The following is a 20,431-nucleotide window of genomic DNA, read 5'->3' as shown; positions in this document are numbered from 1 at the left end:
GTATCTTGACCGTGTGGTCACTCAAATCTACACACGTGATAAAACTGCGTAGACTTAAATACACACAAATAAGAGTGTATTAAACTGATGAAATCTGAGTAAGCTCCATGGACTTTGCAAATGTCAATTCCTGGTTTTGATATTGGGCTACAGTCTGCAAGACATTACCAATGGAGGAAACTGGGGGAAGGGTACACAGAACTTCCCTGCACTATTTTTTGCAACTTATGAATTTCTAATTACTTTTAAAGTTTTTTAAATGAACATTGGTAAATACTTAAAAACCTTTACTCCTTAGAATTACTCATGTTGTAATATAACAGCACACTCACTTTTCTCATAAAAACCAAACAATTTTGTAATTTCGAAATCGACAATTTTGTCATTGTTGTCCATTTTAAAATATTACCCTTTAAAGTGTTTGGAAATCCTGTGGACACACACACACAAAAGAACAAAAAATTCTAAGTAGCGAAATGATAAACTGCTCAATGAACCGCCCCAAGCATAACTGCTTACTAAAACCCACACTGTTTGAGACATCCCAGCATGATACTCTCCCACAGAGATACTAAATCCCTCGAGGGACAAGTATGGATACCAAGGAGCTAGAGGTCAGCATTCAGGGTACACAGGACCACAAACTAACGTAAGGGGGCTTTAGTTTTGAAGCGTAAAGCCTCACAAAGCAGAAAAGAGAGGGGATGCAGAAAGGAGACAAAGTCAAGCGCCAAATCGATTCCCCAGTACAGTCTGTGGCATAATGAAATCTCAGAAGTCCGCCCCAATCAGGGTTCCTTACTGTTAGTCAGTTACCAATTTGGCATAAGGATCTAAGCAAACAGGTTTTCTCCAAGGGCACACATATAGTTTATGGTGCCAATTCCACATAACTGGCCCGACCACTTTCACTGAAATCCCAAGGCGGCCAGATTAAAAGAGAACCAGAGAGAAAGAGCGAGACGGAGAGAGCGAGCCCCCTCTAAAATAAAATCATAAAGCAGCAGGACACTCCATTCAACAGAAGGCCCTTTTCCTGTTTCAAAAATAAAAACACCACGAGAAACAAATGAAAATGCTACTTATTTTTATTACTTTGTGGTTTTCTTTTAATGCTTGAAAAAAACAAAGCCAAGTCACAAACTACTGGCCATCCATCGTCATCTTTGTGCAAAAGCTCTACGAAAAAAATCCTGGCTTAGAAGATCAGAGCCACCTCAGGGGTTCTGTTTAAGTATATTTTCTAATCTTATACATGTGCTCTAAAAATTAGGTTCAACCACAAAAACCCAAATCCAACTGGCCCAAGAGGGAAGAATTCTGGTGCACAATTGGACTACTGTGTTGCAAATTAAACTGTTCACACCTGCAGAATAATCTCACCAGCATAACCAATCTACCCTGGAATGCAGCCCCACGGTACCAAAAGGGGGATTTCTTCTTCCACCAGATCCTATCTTTCACTGATAAACTCTTTGGATGAGAAAACCAGCAGCAGATGTGAAAGCCACATGGCCCTCTACAAAGCAGGAGAGCAAAAGCAACGTAAAAAGAAATGATTCCTTAAACAGCAGCTCCCTATCAAGAATGAAGATTTTATCATCTAAGGCTGACTTTGTGGAAAGCTAGCTATTGGATAGACCCTGTTCCAAGACTTTGGCTAACAGCATCAGGCTGAAATCCAGGAGCTGGACTCGTTTAGCTACACCCTTGTTTTCAACTCTTGGGAACAGGGCCAATGTGTAAAGTTAGAATATAACAAATCCAACTTCCAAGGCAAAGAAGAAGACAATGTAGGTACTCTTACTTCATGCGGTCGATAGGCTCTGAGCATGGTTTACACTTCAAACATTTTTATTTTGTGAATTTTAGCCTCTGCATAGTTTCTTCCGAAAGATTTCCACACCCTGCATCAAAAAATATTTGCCAATACCCCCCCTTAACTGATGCTGTGGCAATCAAAAATACTGAACACTTTCTCAAATTCATATTTAAGTAGAAAAATAGTTTTGATTAAGCAAAATGCTTCACAATAGGGTAAAACCATAATAGGGGAATAAAGTAAAACCAGAAACTCTCTAAATTGTCCTGTATTTTGTGTCATTTCACTGAACTGCCATGGAGTTAGACAGCTCTAGAGTCTGTCTAGTTTTCACCACCCTCAAACTGCCTTAATATTTTTACCTGCATATTCATGGTGGTGTTTCGGATTTTTATTGTATAGTTCTCCTACCACTCAATTTCACCAAACTCTTTCTCCTGAAGGTACAGAAACTTGTATCAAATGCATTATAGGATTCAGGGATGGGAAACAGTAACCACTAAACAAATTACTTCTTTGGCAATGGATACTCCAGTGCCTTCTGGGAACACAGCTGTCCATGAAAAGCCAAATGGTCAATCACATACACATTTAACTTATGAGAAATTAGACATTCTTCACCAAAAGGAAGAGAACAACAGACTAACTTTAATAATATAAATGCTTGCCTCTTAAAGCACGGCCAAAGCCACACTTGGCATCACCTGGTAGAAATGCAGATAATTGGGCCACACCCCAGACCTCCTGAATCCGAATTAGCATTTTATCAAGATCCCCTGTGATTCATGCACACAATAAAGTCCAGCCTAGACTGTATCTCCCACCATTCCACGCCATGGGCACGTGCCCCAGAGTAGGCATGAGATGGGTGACGCCGATCTGCAGTTCCCTCAGTGGATCTCAGCTCTCACATGCCTCTCGCCTCACTAAGTGGAATTCTGATGTTTGAAGGGTAATTTGGATCATACAGTGGAACATGACTTCACTGTTTTGTCCCCAGGCTGACCCTCAGCTCCCAACCTAATGACTGGCGTGACTGAACCAAGGCCTTGCATCTTTGCATTAGAAACGGTGAGGACATTAACAGGTCTGGCGATCTCAGTAAAGGCAAGTACAACCTTGTCAGCCTTGAGCACGCTGCCACCGGTCAGCCATAACTCAGACTGCAGGAGGAACACAGCTCTGGGACAGACGGTCACAAAAAGATAAACATGACATGGTGATATGGAACATAATCGTTTATGTTCAAGGTTGCTTTCCTTCAAGTAAAGCTGCTATCCAACTCATTATTTCTTTAAAGTTTGTCATTCTGTAAAGTAAATTTCTGCTATGGAAGAGCTTCCCATACTTGAATTACACATGTAGGTAGATCCTGACCATCCATTAATGACAGCTTACCTGCGCACACCTTCCTAGTTCTTTTCTGTCCAGATACTGAAATATATTGATTGCCAACTCGTACGGCAGTTGGATATCAAAGAAGGGCACGTCATCCATTTCATTCTGAGGAGGAAAAATAAAAGAAACAAGCTTAAGATTCTGAGATATGAAAATGTTCATATTTACAGGCCCTTTAATGACCAGCAATAGCCTTAAGTGGTGACAAGAGAGACGATGCTGATTCCCAGGAGAAGCAAAGCATTCTCACTATTCTGCAGAGCAGAGTCATGGAACTAATTCAGAGCTTGACAGCTACTCTCAATTCTCCAACCCCCACAAGCTTACCCTCCTTACATTCACTTATAAACTCCACAAGACCATTTCCCGTAATGCTTCAGAAAGGAGAAGCAGGGGTACCATCTCACAACCTGGCGTGTGCCACAGGAATCAGTGCAAAGGTTTGTGGAAAACCTCTCAGCTTCTAAGGAAAGGTGAGTGGTAGGCAGTCAAGAAAGAGCCTTGGAATCAGGGAGGCCACTGGTCCTTCCAGGACAACTGCTACTAGCCCCCAACTTGGAGGGGGGTGAATGCCCACAGCGAAGAAATGCTGACCTAGGTCACTGCAGTGTTTTCATCAGGAAGAGGGGGATAGGGCTGTGAATGTGAGCAAAAAGTAAACAAATGAAGTGCTGCTCTTGAGTAAGGTGAGTCCGTCTCCCCGTGGCCACAGGAGAAGCACAAGGTTTCCTAATGCACCCGGGGGCTTGTGCTGCTTAACCTGAGTGAGCCAGTGCAAACAGAGCAGTTCTTCTTCGGTGTCATTTATTAATGTGGAGAAATTAGAGCTTGCCTGCCTTTGGATAAGCAATTAGGGATGAGGTAACAGGCTTTATTTGAGAGATAAGGCTGTCATGACGATCCTGGTAGCACAAAGAAATACGAGGGTGAAACAGAAAAAAGGCCAAGTGTGCACATGGATCCCTCTGCCTGTTCCCGACTCCACCTGCCAAAGCTCACTTTGGTGTGTGCTCCTGTAAAGCTGAGGAAAGCAGAGCTCTGCATCCCAACAAAACTCGCTTAATAAAATTCATGTTTAATAAGCTTTGGCTGACGTCGGTGACTTACTGGTTGCAAGCAAATTATTAATCCACCACTCAAATACAACAGTTGTATATTGCAAGGCTTCATGAAAAGAATCTCAGCATTTTTAAGGGAGTGTGAGCACCGACTCAAACCCTACCACGATTCAGGGTGAAGATTTTTCTGGAATCATGTTTCCATTCATCTAGGAGTCTCAGGGCTAAAAGATAATCCAGGGCATAAGGAGGTAATGTATTCAACTGCAAAAACAGCGCAAGGCTAAGCACGAAGGCCAAGAAGGATCTCTAGAGGAAAAAAGAGGAAGAGCTGACAGTTCTCGGCGGGTAAAGAAGGAACGGCATGTTAAATCAGGACAGAAGTGTTGGCTTTACAGAAAACAACAGAAAAAAATCTGCAAGTGTAATTGGAAGACAAACGGGTCCTTGCCTAAAAAAATAATGGAAAGTCATTTGTCTAATGTCATGCTAGGTCCCCTCCTACAGCTAATCAGCTTTACTCATCGAGAGAGAGGCATCACTTTCTCTATGCCCAGATCCAACTTGAGACTCCTTACCGTAACTATGGAGGGAATGGAGGAAAGGTGCACACAGTACAAGACTATCCTTCACAGCCCTGGACCTCCTTCTGCTTTCTCTTTTGGAGTTTTTGACTATGGTGAGGTGGAGAAGTCTACCTTATCCACTCAGTAAAGAAACAAGAGAAAAATGTTCCCTATCCTCATACAAGCAGAATAAAGGCAAAGAAAAGTCTGCACTCATGCAAACTGAACTCATAATTAGCTTTTTTTTTTCTCCCCCCTGCCAGAGGCATTGCTTTCTTCAATTGGTCCCTTCGGGACTCCCTATAAACTGATGTCTGTACTTGACACTACTGCGATGAAGCATGAGAAGTCATCTCTGTTCTTAGTTTTGCTGGTGCAGAAAAGTCACAATTCTGGTGGCAGGTGCCTTCTCCCTTTTGCCTGTTCAGTTGGCCAGTTCTCTATTCTCATCCTAGAAAATACCGCCTCTGCCTTAGCATACTCCAAACTCTGCCACCATCCTCCTTCATGCCAGCCCCCATGACCTCTGGGATGCAGCAGAGCATGGAGGGTTAGAGCACAGATTCCAACCGATCATCCTAGTTCTGCATCTGACTAGCCACGAGACCAGGCTAAATGCATCTGATTCTTAGCTTCCTCAGCTATGAAACAGATATTAACACACCTAATACGTTATTCATGGGGCAGTTATGAGAAAAATGAAATAATGCATGGAAAGGGCCTGGCACAAGTACCCAGGCTCAGCATGCAATAACTGATTGCTAATAGTACTATTTTCTTTCCTTGAGTGGCATTCCAGGTCCCTTTTTTTCCTTCAACACATACTTTTGATTAGGTCCACATTCCGCGTAGCCCCCACGTCAGCTTGTTGTTTACACAGAAAGTTGTCTCCCCTTGTCACGAGATAAGCACATGATAGACGATGACAGTGGAAAGGGGGTGGTACAGCAGAAGCTGTCATTCACAAGTATGAATACTGAAAGTATCCACACAACAAGGGCTTTTCCAAGAGGGCTTTAAAAAAAGAATCATCAATTTAAAAAGGTTATACCACAGTAATAACTACAGACGGATCTGCTCTAGTGCACAGAGGATGAGAAGGAGGTAGCCAGCAGGGTGTGAATGACCAGTCCGGGGTATTAGGGCTCCCACACCAACAAACAGTCAGAGACTCCATGCTGGTCTCACTGCTAACACACGGTGTTATGGTTCTTGATCATTTATAAGTTCTGGAGAGCAACAACTGCTTCAAAGCATTGAATTATAATTATATAAACACCAACGTCACAAAGCCAAACTTTTTTTTTAAATCACTGTGCTCTTAGAAAAGGGAACTCTCCTACACTGTTGGTGGGAATGTAAATGGATACCGCCACTATGGAGAACGGTATGGTGGTTCCTTCAAAAACTAAAAATAGAATTACCATATGACCCAGCAATCCCACTACTGGGCATACATCCTGCAAAAACCATAATTCAAAAAGAGTCATGTACCACAATGTTCACTGCAGCACTATTTACAATAGCCAGGACATGGAAGCAACCTAAACGTCCACTGACAGATGAATGGATAAAGAAGATGTGGCACATATATACAATGGAATATTACTCAGCCATAAAAAGAAACGAAATTGAGTTATTTGTAGTGAGGTGGATGGACCTAAAATCTGTCATACAGAGTGAAGTAAGAGAAAAACAAATACCGTATGCTAACACATATACATGGAATCTAAAAAAAAAAAAAAGGTTCTGAAGAACTTAGGGGCAAGATAGGAATAAAGAAGCAGACGTAGAGAGTGGACTTAAGGACACGGGGAGGGGGAAGGGTAAGCTGGGACGAAGTGAGAGAGTGGCATGGACATATATACACTACCAAATGTAAAACAGATAGCTAGTGGGAAGCAACCGCATAGCACAGGAAGATCAGCTCAGTGCTCTGTGACCACCTAGAGGGGTGGGATAGGGAGGGTGGGAGGGAGACACAAAAGGGAGGGGATACGGGGATATATGTATACATATAGCTGATTCACTTTGTTATACAGCAGCAACTAACACAACAATGTAAAGCAATTATACTCCAATAAATGTTTAAAATAATAATAAAATAAAAGGTGTGAAGAGTGGGGGAAAAAAAAAATCACTGTGCTCTTAGAATTGCATCTAAACTGCAAAATGATGGTCAATCCCAAACAGATCAAGTCCCAGACTCTTATGTAAATGACCTTCCCTGTTGCTACCACTGGCTGGGAATGGCAGGAAAAAAAAAAGAAACCAACATACTAAAGGAAGGTCCACATCTCCACATCTTAAGAAATATGTAGACCCACAAGGTCAGGAGACCAAATGCTGAAGTTTCATGTTGCACCCTTAGCATCCTTCTGGCAAGACATTCTATCATTGGCTCTTGTAGTGGAGGCTGTGGTGGGTCACTCAGATTCCCCCTCTGGATCCATGACACCTTCCCCCCAGATGCCCAGAATGCTGCCTGCCACTGGCTCATAGCTGTGTCCCTTCCCAGGCACTGCCCTTGGCCAAAAAGCTGCCTCATTCCAGGTTACACTCCCTCCTCAAGGGCAGTGTGCACCCAATGACTACTCAACAGCTGAATATAAAGATCTCTATGTGGGACCCCTCAGAAAGGCCAACCCATGAAACCACCTGCATGCAAATCTCTATCTCGGAGACTGTTTCACAGAAATTCTAATCTTTATTCCCAAATAGTCCTGTGTTCAGCACATTCACAAGGGCTCTTATGCACAACTCCAGAGACATTAGGTAACCTACTTCCCTTTCTACTAAGGAGGCAACAGTGGAATGCAGGTAAGTTAGAGTGATGTTATTATACCGAAAAACAAAAAACTAGAGCAGCTTCAGGGTTAAGTAAATCACTCATAAACTTCTCTCTCTTATTATTAGTAACATATCACCTGGGGAACACCTTACAAAAGACTGAGAGTTACGAGCATGCTGGATCCTGTGGTTAAAAATCCAATTCTTTTACAGGTACAGCATAATTTGACAAGGATGTGGAGCCACATCCTGGACAGAGGCTGCAGCCCAGTAACCACATGTACCTTAATAGTAGCAGCAAGAAGGTCCTAAGCACTCTCACTTGGTACTACCCTGGTTCACAAAGTAAAAAAAAAACAAACAAAAAACTACTACTTGCTACTAGTGTGCAGAGAAGTACCCTGCCATCTAAAAGGTGCTATCAGTGCTCGCTTCAGCAGCACATATACTAAAATTGGAACGACACAGGGAAGATTAGCATGGCCCCTGCACAAGGATGACACGCAAATTCGTGAAGCGTCCCCTATTTTTAGCAATTATACTCCAATAAAGATGTTAAAAAAAAGAATTTAACTGCAGTCTCTAAATAGAAAAAAAATTAAAAATAATAAAAGGTGCTATCAGACTTCCATCTAGGCTATTTTGAAGCATACAGCCACCCTAAAAGTTATGGGCCACATTAACCAACTATATCTATAGTAACTTAAATATGGAAATGGACAAGTTGGCAGTTCAGAAACTAAGATATTCCAAGAAGAAAAGAGACACTTGAAATATAGGAAACGTGGTCGTACTATAAAAAAGTCAGTATGACTACAATGTTTAGAGAATAATTTAGAATGGACAAATTTATGCTACAGAAGACCATACAGAAGACCAGTAAATTTAAAGTATTAACATTCCTTCAAGGACACCCTTTGGACAACATACAACTTGGGTTTTAATTTTTTTTTTAATGGTTGAGATATTGATTCTCTCTCCAATATTGGTGACTCTTGTCCTGTATTATACATCAAAATCATCTGTGTGTGTGTGTGTGTGTGTGGGTGTGTGTGTGTGTGTGTGTGTGTGTGTGTGTGTGTCTGTGTGTGTGTGTCTGTGTGTGTGTGTCTGTGTGTGTGTGTGTGTCTTTTAAACCAAAAGCCCAGGGTCTCACTCAGACCTAATGTCCCAAATTCCCAGGGATGGGGCTCAAGCAACTCTTCCTCAGGAATCCTCATACAAACCAAAAGTTGAGAACCACAACCCTAACTTACCAAAAGACTTAAGAATCAATCCTTTCCCAATCAAGCCAAAAGAAAAAAAAAAAAGCCACCACAAAGGGGTCATGTTACTTTGTTAATTCAAAGTCAGTGAATACTAGATTTTCCCAAAGTCTACTGGACTTACTCCAAAAAACGCTAAGAGAAATTGCAAATAGATCCATCCCCAGGGAGGCTGATTTGTACTCTTATGTGCTAATGTAAGACTAAGTCTGTAAATGGACTGGTTTTGTGCCTTACTGTTAGAAATTTAATCTGTCTTCTCTTGTTTAGTAGAAGGAGGGATAATTACTAAGAGCCAAATCAGTAAAAAGTGAAGAAATTGACTTAAAGTTTGTTCCCAGTGTAATCTCCAGGGCAAACAACAGGAAAGATCTCTCTAGATGGTGTTTTAAGAAACTAAGAAAAGCACCTGAGTTCAAACAATAGATACATAGCATTTCTGCTAAATCTGTCACTGAAAGGAGACTGTTTTCTACATGAATTTATCTCAACTTTCTACATACTGCTAAGGAGTAGACGCACACAATCTCAATCAGAAGGAACAGATGAGTTCCAGTTTCACCCGCATTTTCTTTAAGAAAAATAAAATTAGTTGATTAGGGGGAAAAAAGGTCTGAAACACTGCCAAGATAAACAGACATTCATTTACATTCCCAAATGTGTCTCAAAACACGTTCTTATTTATACAAAAGAAAAAAAATGACGAAAGTCCACCAAAATGTTAACAGCTGTAGCCACTGAGCAATAACATTACAAGAGATTTTTGTTTTTGTCTTTCTATTCTTCTGAATTTCCTCAATATTTTTACAATAACCATGTTTCACAAAGAAAAACAATACATTTGTAAGATAAGGTGTTTTATGTTCAAAATACTATCTGAATTCAGGTCCATGCCAGGTGCTGGGGGGAGGGAGGTACTGTTAGCAAATGTATAAGAAATGATATCAACACCCAAAGAGCTAAAATCTTTTATAGAGCTAAATCACTGTCACATAAAATGGAATAAAAACTGGAGTCTACAAAAGGCAATAGAGATAGCCCCCCATGGTATTCCCAAGTTCATCAGGAAGCCAGCTATTTAGAACCTGGAAATCACTTCTCCGACGCAACAATGCTGTGAAGAGTGGTTAAGCTCCCAAGCAGTCCACAAAAAGCCAACTTATCTTTTAACATTTAACCTAATCCCTTGCCTCGCTATGAGAAAGAGCAAAAGGTATTCAATAAATTTTTGTTGACAGCATACGTGGATGATATAGCTGAACTTTAACACTACAACATCTAACAGGTACATTGCACTGCATACAGTAGATGCACATTAAACGTCCATGGGATTTGATTTTTTTTAATGGGCTTCCCAACTTCAAGAGCCATTATCATTCACCACCTACTGGTATGATTCCCCTGGGCACTCTGGCAAGGGGTGGACACAGAGAGCAATCTAAACGACTGGGCAGTGAGGGCTGGGGCAACCCCAGGAGGCTGGGCAGTGGAGAAAGCTAGGGAGGCAGAGGACGCACGACCTCTGGTTTCAAAGCCCCCTTTTAGTCGGATACAGTTTTTCTCTCCAGAAAGAAGTCAGCAGAGGAGGGGGAGGGGGAGCTCCCTTATCAAAAGCTTCCGGTCCCAGAGGGGCCTGTGTGGGTATGGTTTGTTTGTGGAAAGAGTTTCACGTCAAGGGTCCCAAATACTCCAAACACATTCGTACCATCAAAATTGGCTATATAATTTGTAGAGCCCAGTGGAAAATGGAAATGCGGGGCCCCTTGTTCAATATTAAGAATGTCAAGATGGCAACAACAGAGCATTAAACCGAGCACAGGGTGCTTCTAAGCCTGGGGCCCTATGTGACCACACAGGTCACATGGGCCCACGAGGCCAGCTGGCCCTGGCCACCACAGAACCTTTGCACTTGCCATTCTCTGCCTAGAATGCCCCCCCCCCCAATCTCTGCACACTTGCTCCCTCACCTCTTCCATAAGCATGACCTTCCTAGGAAGGCCTCTTGGCTAGCACTATCCCCAACACATACACACTCTGTCCCTTCCACCTGCTTTCTTCTTCTCCAGGGCATCTATTACCTGACAATTATTTGTTCATTGTCCATCTCCCTCTTGCCCAGAATGTGGGCTTTATAAGAGCATGAATTTTTTCTGACTTGTTCACTGCTGTAGCCTCAGTGCCTAGAAGAGTACCTGGTACCAAGAAGCCACCTAATGAGTACTTGAGGAGTGAATGAATGGAGCCCAGGCTGCTTCAAGCAGCAGAACCTTTCAACAAACAGACGTCCTAACTTACAAGTTGTTCCAGTGTACACAGAGACCATTACAAAACATGTCCAAGTAGACATGTGCTCACTCGTAACAGGAAAAAAATACATGGCACTGACAAGAAAACGTTTTAGTTGGAGTAAAGGAAAAGGCAGAGAACCTTGGGCTGGAGGGATCAGGGGAGAGTTAACATAGGAACAAGAATCAAGTTAAGCCTTAAAAGGAAGGAAGGCAAAGGACAGAAAGAGGAAGGAAAGTCACTCCAGGTAAGCCAGTGCATGAGCTCACATTTGACTCGGTTGCCTTCTCATTTTGTGTTAGTCAGTTCCCCTACTTGTTTCTAACTTTAAAAAAAGAGGAACGTCAAGTCATCAAATTGACCTGCTGACAACATAGATGTAGGCTCTGACAAATTAAATATTGACAAAGTGAGCAATAAATACTGGCCAACAGTATTAAAACTTTCATCAGGCCTGAAAACCCAAATCGTAACGCTCCGAATGTTCGCAGGGGTTCTAACCATCACAGAGCCTCCTTATGAGGCTGTTGCTGGAAGCAGCAGCTCTGCCCATGCTATTTCAATTCCACACATGCCGACGGGGCCCCCACTGCACTGAGTACCATAGGCGGGGTTACAAGAGGAAGACAAGAGACGCCGCCCTCCAGGGATTCCAGGGGGCGGCCTGAAGCAAGAGGCTCACCAGGGATAAGCTTTAGCAAAGAGGAAGTGAGATAGTATAATGAACTTTTCTGCAATACTAATGATAATAATAGCACCAGCTTTAATTTACTGTCTACTTATTGTAAGCCAGCTTGGTGCACTAAGAATGTCCCAGCCTCTACACAAGATCATACTAGCCTGGTCCTCATCTGATAAGTAAGGCAGGGTAAGTGACCTGCCCAAGGTCAGACAACAAGTCAGCAGCAGAGACCGCACCTGAACTCAGGTCCACCCGATTCTGAGCCTGGACTTGTAACCAAAGCCATCCTGCTCCATTAATGTTACACTTTCATTTAAAAGAAGCAACACTAGGCTTCTGAGGTCAGGGACTGTGTCCATTCTGCTTTCTACTGATTCCCCGGCGCCCAGCTGATCCATAAATGTGTTGGATGAACAGAAAACACCTACATTGCTACAGTTAGTGCCGCTTCAAACAGTTACCCACTTAAAGTGGTCATCTGTCGTTTCTGCCCAACATCCGTCCCCTCTTTTCTTTTAGGAAACCACCCCACTCTCGGTCAACATGGCTTAGGTGGGGCTGACCGCACTCTTACCTTCAGGAGTGGGCAGTGGATATGAGTCTGGCCAGTTTGCGTCAGTGACTGGTTTGAGGATGGCTCCATGACCCAGTCTGGATCAATGGGAATTTAAGTTCATAACTTCTGCTGCATAAAACAGATGCTCTCTTTCCCCCGGGTTGATAAGCTGACAGAATATAAGACTGGAGTTGCTGGCAGCCATTTTATCCCAAATTGGGATAAAGCCAATTCTATGAATAAAGCCAAGGCTGTGAATAAAGCCAACAAAAGGAAAGCAGGACTGAGAGATGGAGAGATTTCTACAGAGAAAAACAATTTTGTAACTATTGAGGTAACTGGTGTTAACTAAACTTACTGTGGTAATCATCTTGTAACATACACATATGTCAAGTCACCGTGCTGTACCTGTTAGTGCTCTATGTCAATTGTATCTCAGGAAAACTGGGGTGGGGGGAGGACAAATAAAAGAGAGATGGAGAGACTGCTAGTTACATCATAAAACCACCCAGAACAAGGACCACACCTGGAATTTTCAGTTACATGAATCAACAGGTTCCAGTTTGGTTTTTTTTAAGCCAGTTTGAGTTGGGTGCTGACTGCTTGCAGCCCAGAGTCCTGACACATCATCTAAGTAGAGACGGGACCGAGCAACTGGATTTCATAACCACCACAGTGAAGAGAGCAGCAGCATACTTGCAGTTATACTCCACTATCTGTGAGAAGTCCGAATTTACTGAGAAAGGGAAAAAAGACAAAAAAGACAAAGTGCCTACTGCCTCTAAAATTCTATGCAGGGCTGTATCATTGCTTTCACTAACTCAACCATATACCAAGAAGGCAATTTAGGTGTCCCTAACTCACCACCTGAAACAGATGGTTTCTAAGCACTATCACTAAAAGCTTCACAAGAGAAGATGAGGCTCAATGGGAGTCGTTTCTAAGTTTTCGTTTCAGCTGGGCTTGTCCATCAAAGGTCTTGCCTGTACCCAGCCATGTGACACTGTAAGGTGATGCTGTTCATGTGCCCATCAAGAGGCAATTTCACGCCTGACTGCTAACGTACTAGCTGTTCTTGCTCTAGTGATGATACTGAAAACTGAAGTGAAAGAGACCGCACCAGAAGTACACCAGGATGTGCTGGTAGAACAGAGTGCTCCAAAGGTGGGGAAAAAGGGGAGCGGGGCTGTCAGGAGGCGGTGCCGGCTTTTTATTTCCCTTTCATGTCAACTGGATGCGCCTGTCAGAGCTTCTGGGGAGTCCCAAATGAACTAAATTTTCCTTTTCAGGAGTCACCCACAGATCAAAGGATTCTTGGGAAGACAAAAAGCAAAGATCACAAACTCATGGCCCAAGGCAAATCTAGTCAAAGGAAAGGCGTCGTTTTCTATCGTGTACATATGTTAACAAAAACTAAAAGTGGGAAGAGTTTTTGTGGTAGATAGTTATATTAACTAGTCCCCTAATTTGTTCACGCTTCTCTGTGTTCAAGCATTTGGGTATCTGACTCTGGGTGAGGCCATATGAATTGCATTGGTCAATGAGACAATAACAAACATGACCTAGGCAGAGACTTCAAAAGCACTTGGGCATTGGGACTTGCCTTTTTGCTGCTCTCATAACTCTGGTAAGGTCCACCCAGGGCTAACGTGCTGGAAGATGAGACACATAATCCAGACACACACACACACACACACACACACAACCAGAAGTGGAGCTGCCTCGCTGACAGGAGTTAACCTCAGACAGGTACACGAGCCCACTCACGCCCAGCTCAACTGTCACTCTGCAAGATAGTGAGCTAAATAAATCTTGGTTGTCTTAAACCAAAGTTTTGGGGGTTTTTTGGTAGCAAAAACTGATAAAGCCCACATAAAAATACATAATCGCAATTTGGGGGGAAAAATCCCTAAAGACTCTGCAACACCAGGACCACATTCCTACACGGCGACAAGCAGCTGACCTGGGCAGAGGCTCTTGCTTTTAGCCCAGCCACAGCTTAACATTTTCCAATTCGTCACTATCATCTCATCCATGCTAGGGTCACGTTCAGTTGCCATATGTCGTCTCAGTTGGGTGGTGGTATATTTATGGCAAAGAAGGAAGTGAAATACTATATTCCACATACTCCAGTTACTATGAAAAGTGAAAAACAAAGTACAACCACTTTGGAAAATGGTCATTATCTACCAAGGCTGAACATACACATATCTTGTAACCCAGCAATTCCACTCCTAAGCAAATACCCAAGAAGAGTGTGTACATATGTTCCAAAAGATGTACAAAATGTTCACAGCAGCACTATTCCTGACAGCCCCAAACTGGCTATTAACAAACTAGTTATCAGTAATGCCCATCAGGGCTTCCCTGGTGGCGCAGTGGTTGAGAGTCCGCCTGCGGATGCAGGGGACGCGGGTTCGTGCCCCAGTCCGGGAAGATCCCACATGCCGTGGAGCGGCTGGGCCTGTGAGCCATGGCCGCTGAGCTTGTGCGTCCGGAGCCTGTGCTCCACAACGGGAGAGGCCACAACAGTGAGAGGCCCGCGTACAGCAAAAATAAATAAATAAATAATAATGCCCATCAACAGAATTAGTAAGATGTGGCATATTCATAGGGATAAATCTCATACATAATGCTGTGCACAAGAACCCAAAAGTACGTGTTGTACGATTCTACTTATATAGTTCAAAATCAGATAAAATTAAAATAAGACGTTAGAAGTCAGGTGAGTGGTTACCCTTGGGCGGAATGGCACACATACGGGTTCTGAAAAGCTGGTAATGCTGTTCTGTAACCTGGGTGCTGTTTACATTGATGTGTACACTCTTGGAAATACATCAAGATGTACATTTATGGTTGGTACACTTCAATAGAGAGGTTGCCTTTTTGTTTTAGTTTTTAAAAAGTGGGGAAACAAGACCAAGAGGAGGGCTGTGCTTCAAGAAAAAATGGTTGAGTATTTTTCTTTAGGGGTATTGTGAAGACAATCTCTACACCGTTATGTTTACTACTTAATGTGACAAAAAGAACAGTAGCCGTTATGAAACAAATTATTACAAAAGTATGGCTGGAATCTGAAGACACAACACCTGATGAACTAGGGAAAAAAGGATCAAATGAGTAACATGTAGCCTACTTCACTCATTTGCATTTCCTCCCTGCCCTCTGTGGGCTTTGGGACTTACAACCCCTGAAATACCTTTTCTATAAAGGCTGCCATCATTTCTCAGACTGAAGATACTGGGTGGGTCCCTTAAAACAATTACTTTCCTAAACCTCATCTGTCATATGGGGCTAATGCTGTCCACTGGTGAGGGCCATTGGGAGAATTGAAGAAGACAACGTCTCTAAACCCTGACAAGACAATACCCAGGAGACAAACAAGTAAGCACGCAATGAATTATGATTACTTTATTTTTTATTTATAGCAGTGTTACTGATGATTGCTAAGTACAAAAAACAAAAAAACAAAACCACTAGCGGTGCCCCAAAGTGTGGATGCTCCTCACGGTAGCCTAGAGCCTAGCAGAGCCTAATGTGGTGATTCCAAAGGGAGCAGAAGGGATCAAGGGCATATACTCCAGGGCAGGCTTTTTCTAACTATAAATGAAACAGATTCTGAAGTCCCTTGGATCCTCCAGCAGGCAGGCCGCTTCCATTTTTAGGATACTTCAGTTAGGGCTCCACTATTTTTGGTACCAATGCCTGTGCCTCAGGAATGTTAGGACTAGAAAGACTAGGGAATCCAGACTTCAAACCAAAATAAGCTGTACAGCTGAGAACAATGTCTCAAACTCACCTGATCATCCCAATCACCAGGTTTCTGGGCCCCTCCTCTGGAAACTGATGCAGCAGGGCTGGGAAGGGCCAGAACCTATATTTTAATAAGGCTTAATGTGACTGTTACAGCAAGTCAAGTTTAGGGAACTCCTACCTGGTGAAATTTAAAGTCCAACAGATCTGAATCCAAATTCAATCCCAAGAACTTGCAGCTGGGTAACCCTGGGCAAATTACAGAAAACCTGCATTTCCTCGTTTGTAAAATGAGACTGACAATACCTACCTCCCAGGACTGTTGTGACTCCTGAATACAATGCCACATTCAGTGCGGAGGATTTGCGAGGCCCCAAATGTGCCTTTGTCCTAATAATCCACATTCCTGTTTCTCTTTACCCCCAAAGCTGGTCTTGCCTCAGCCTACAAGTTTACTTTTATGGGGATAACTTGTGTGTAGATCTGGACTAGCCTGAATGACTTATCAGGTGCTAAGTCACCTTCCCAAGGCATTGACAAATTTAATTTTTACATGTCAGACTTCTTCAGTGATGACCATGACGCCAATATGAATTTTCATATATAAGAATTAACACATTAAATGAGAACGCTTATAACACACACACACACAAAGTTGACATCTAACCTTAGAGATAGGCAGAGCACAGAACCAGAAACTCTGTGAAATCTTATAGCTACTAATGTTATTTGAATATAACTACATATTATGTTGAATAAGCCATTTCTTCTGGAAACAGCTTAGCAATTACACAATTACTCCCTATTGAGAAACCATAGACGCTGCCTTTGAGCCCAATTTAAGTCACTAAAACCTGCTGCCTTTTTCCAACTCTTAAACATGAATGTGTTTCAGGTGATCTTGATTGTGACAACTTCGTGAAAGGGGCTTTTTTAAAAAAAAAAAAAAAAAAAGAGAGGGTTCCTAGCTTACTCCAGATTCTGGAAGGGATTCATGCCCCACAAAATGTGCACTATGATTAGCATGGAGGTTCTTATCAAAAGTTTTTTTTCTGCTTTAACTGAAGTAATACATGAACAGTTAGAAAAACTTGAACTGTACAAACACTATATAGAGAAAAGTTAAAATTCCTTCCTATCCACGTCGTGAGTTCTCCTCCACAAAGGCAACCTTGTTAAAAGTTTAGGAACCCTTCTAGATCAGGATTTCTCGGTCTCATACTTGCTGACATTTTAGACCAGATAATTTTTTGTGGGTGCTGTCCCGTGCATTGTAGAATGTTCATGAGCATTCCTGGCCTCTACCCACTAGACGCCTGCAGCGAACACACCCCCGCCCCAATTGTGGCATCTAAAAATGTCTGCAGACACTGCCAAAACGGGGGACAAAATCGCCCCCAGCTGGGAACCACACCTTCCAGAGATACTCAATGCACGCACAAACACAGCGGTGTGTACCTCTACTCATTTCCCCACCCCCACACTGGTGGCACACAGTTACTTTCCAACTCATTAGGCCATTTGTACCGGGGCGACGGCCAGCCCGTGCCTCGGCGGGAGGCGACGGCCACTCACCAGGTCCCGGATGAGCTGATCCACCAGCTGCTCCCCGCCGCCGGCAGCCTCGCGGGCCGGAGGGGAGCGGGAACGGCTCGCCGCCTCCTGCCTCTCGGCCCGGGTCGCCCGCGCTGCCGGGGGCCGCCCCGCGCCCTCCAAAAGGCCCTGGGCCAGCGCCAGGTACCCCGAGGCCTGCTGCTCGCCGCGCCCAGGGACCACCTCGGGCCGCCACGGCCGTCGCTCGGCAGCCTCGGGCCGCCGCCGCTTCCTCAGCGCCTGGGCCTGCGCCAGCTCCTCCTGCCAGTGCCGGCGGAACTCGTCCAGACTGTGGTCGGCCATCGCCGCCGCTCCCGGCCAGCCGCGTCCCCGTCGGCCCACCAGGTGCCACGGGACGGTCCCTCCGCGGGAAATGTCCGCCGCCACCGGAAACTGCCGCCGCTGCCGCGCTCGGGTTCCGGGTGGCCTGCCCGGCCCCGCCCCGCCCCCAGTGCTCCCTTCCGGCTGTCCCTGGCGCTGTGGCTTGCGGCAACCCAGGCCGAGGTCTGTGCCCTGCCCCCAGCTTCTCAACTTTACGCTTGTGGCTTTTGCCAAGCGCAGACTGTGCGCCAAGCCCTGTTTTTTCATTCAAACATGCATTGAGCAACTACTATGTCAGATGCTGAGAATTCAGTATTTGAATCTGCAGCAACAAAAATAATCTCTTCCCTCTTGGGGTTTGCATTCAAGTGAGGGGGTGGGAAGGAGGAGGCGTTCAACAAACGAATATGAACGTTTGAATCCGTGGGAGGCGTTATGAAGAAGCTAAAACAAGGTAAGGTAATAAAACAAGGCGAGGGACGGGGATGGGAGAATTACTTTTAGAAGGATGGTCAGAGAATGGACTGTCTGATATGTCATGTGAACTAAAAGCTAAATGAGGAGAGAAACCAGCCATGGGAAGATCAGATCTCAGAAGAGATCTTTCCAGAAGGAACTGCAAGTGAGAGGGCTATGAGATTGGAAAGAAAGAGGCATACAATAGCATACCAAATTCTAAGGGCTTTGTATCTGTTGTTCGCTCCTCAGGGACTTTTATCCCCACCTTGACCTGGTTAACTCTTACACATCTTTCATATCTCAGTTCTCCTCCCAAACCCCGCCCCCGCAAATCAGGTCTCCCTGCTATTCATTCTTAACAGCATCCCATACTTACAGCACAGAACACAATTTGTAATTTTATATCTGTGTGATGTCTTACTAACATCTCCCTTCCCTACTGGACTGTCAGTTCTTAGCTTGGAGGCCAGTGATTAATAGGAGCTCAATAAATATTTACTTAATAACAACCCTTAAAGTGAGAACTACTGTCTCCACTTTACAGATAAATAGCCACAGATCACGCAGCTGGTAATTTGCAGACCCAGGATTCTAATCCTCTTTCTTACTCCATACCTGACCTATTAATTATCAGAATCATAGAGCCCACACATCTAAACCAGCTAGGAAGCACTTGGCGGCACCTCTGGTTACTATGCGTGTGTGTGTGTGTGTGTGTGTGTGTGTCTATTTTCAAATTCAGTGATATCACCAGCATGGTTGTTGACAGCCTGGGTGCCAGAGTTGGATCTAGGTGGGAATCCCAGCACCTTCATTTACTCACATCCTTTCTTCCAGCAATTCCACTTCTAGGAATTTATCCAAGAGAAGAAAATTGAGGAGTTCAAAGAATACCTTCAAGGAGGTTTACTGAAGCGTTGTTTATAGTGCTAAATATCAGAAGCGATCTAAGTAGTTGACAATAGGGCGTTGGTTAATTAAGTTATGCTCCATTAGAATGTAAGAAAGATCCTAACTGGCTTGTCAGCTTCATGAGAGCAGAGACCTGATCTATTTGTTCTTTGCTATGTCTTCAGTGCTCAGAACAGTGTCTGGCACATAGTACTACAAATAATGAATGAGTAAATGAAAAACTGTGCAGCTATTGAAAAACTGTGCAACTATTAAATTACATTGGAGAAGAAAACTTAACTATGTGAAAGTTATTCACAATATAGCAAAGGCAGGATACATAACTGTAGGTACGACATGATCCCAGTGGTGTCTCTTAAAGAGAGTGTATGCATTAAGAAGAATATACACCCAAATCTTACCAAAAGAGATCTCTAGAGAGAACAGAATTATGGGTGTTTTAGTGTTCTTTTTCTTTATCTGTATATTATAATTTGCTACAATAAATGTTGTCCCAGCCTGAGTTCCTCCAGAAAGCAGAGCCCGAGACCTAGGCTTGCAGGCAGCTAGTTATTTGTAGGAGTGATTCCAGAGAAGAAGCGTGGGGGACTGAGAATACTGAAACAGGGAAGGAGGGACAGCTAATCCAAACAGCATTCTTGAGCTGGTCCTGTTCTGGGCAACTTACACTCAATCTCACTGGGACCTTCTAAGGAGCCTTGAAGATTGTCCTCCCAAGAAGTAAGAGCTGGAAGGCAACATTGATCCACTGGCTCATCCTCCGTTAGAGAAAGGTTAAACCATGGGTTTTACATAATCTTTCACTTCCAGGTTGAATATAAGTAAACAGATTCCCATGGATGTCCCACACCAAGGCAGTGAAGAGACGCTGGGGCAAAAAGCAAGAGATACTCTACACAGCTAACAGGAGGGACTGTCAGGCACAAGTCAGTTGGTACAGCCAGGGCTAAGGTAAATGGCAAATCAAGAG

At 43.7% G+C, this 20,431-nt stretch overlaps 1 protein-coding gene across 2 annotated transcripts in view; it reads right to left on the bottom strand.

Annotated features, from left to right (window-relative positions):
• Positions 1-18,160, bottom strand: part of FBXW8 (F-box and WD repeat domain containing 8) — a 114,198-nt gene extending 96,038 nt beyond the window's left edge. For both annotated transcript variants that reach the window (XM_079941911.1, XM_079941910.1), the window contains exons 1-2: positions 17,752-18,160; positions 3,221-3,325 (exon numbers count right to left, since the gene is read on the bottom strand). In XM_079941911.1, coding sequence (XP_079798037.1) covers positions 3,221-3,325; positions 17,752-18,072 — 426 coding nt within the window. In that variant the 5' untranslated portion in view covers positions 18,073-18,160. The remainder of the gene's footprint in view (positions 1-3,220; positions 3,326-17,751) is intronic.
• Between the last annotated feature and the right edge of the window lie 2,271 nt (positions 18,161-20,431).

The sequence above is a fragment of the Stenella coeruleoalba genome (genome assembly GCF_951394435.1).
Source record: "Stenella coeruleoalba genome assembly, chromosome: 14".
In the NCBI taxonomy this organism is placed as follows: domain Eukaryota; kingdom Metazoa; phylum Chordata; class Mammalia; order Artiodactyla; family Delphinidae; genus Stenella; species Stenella coeruleoalba.
The sequence above is the reverse complement of the archived record's forward strand: the minus strand, read 5'-3'. Positions and strand labels throughout refer to the sequence as shown.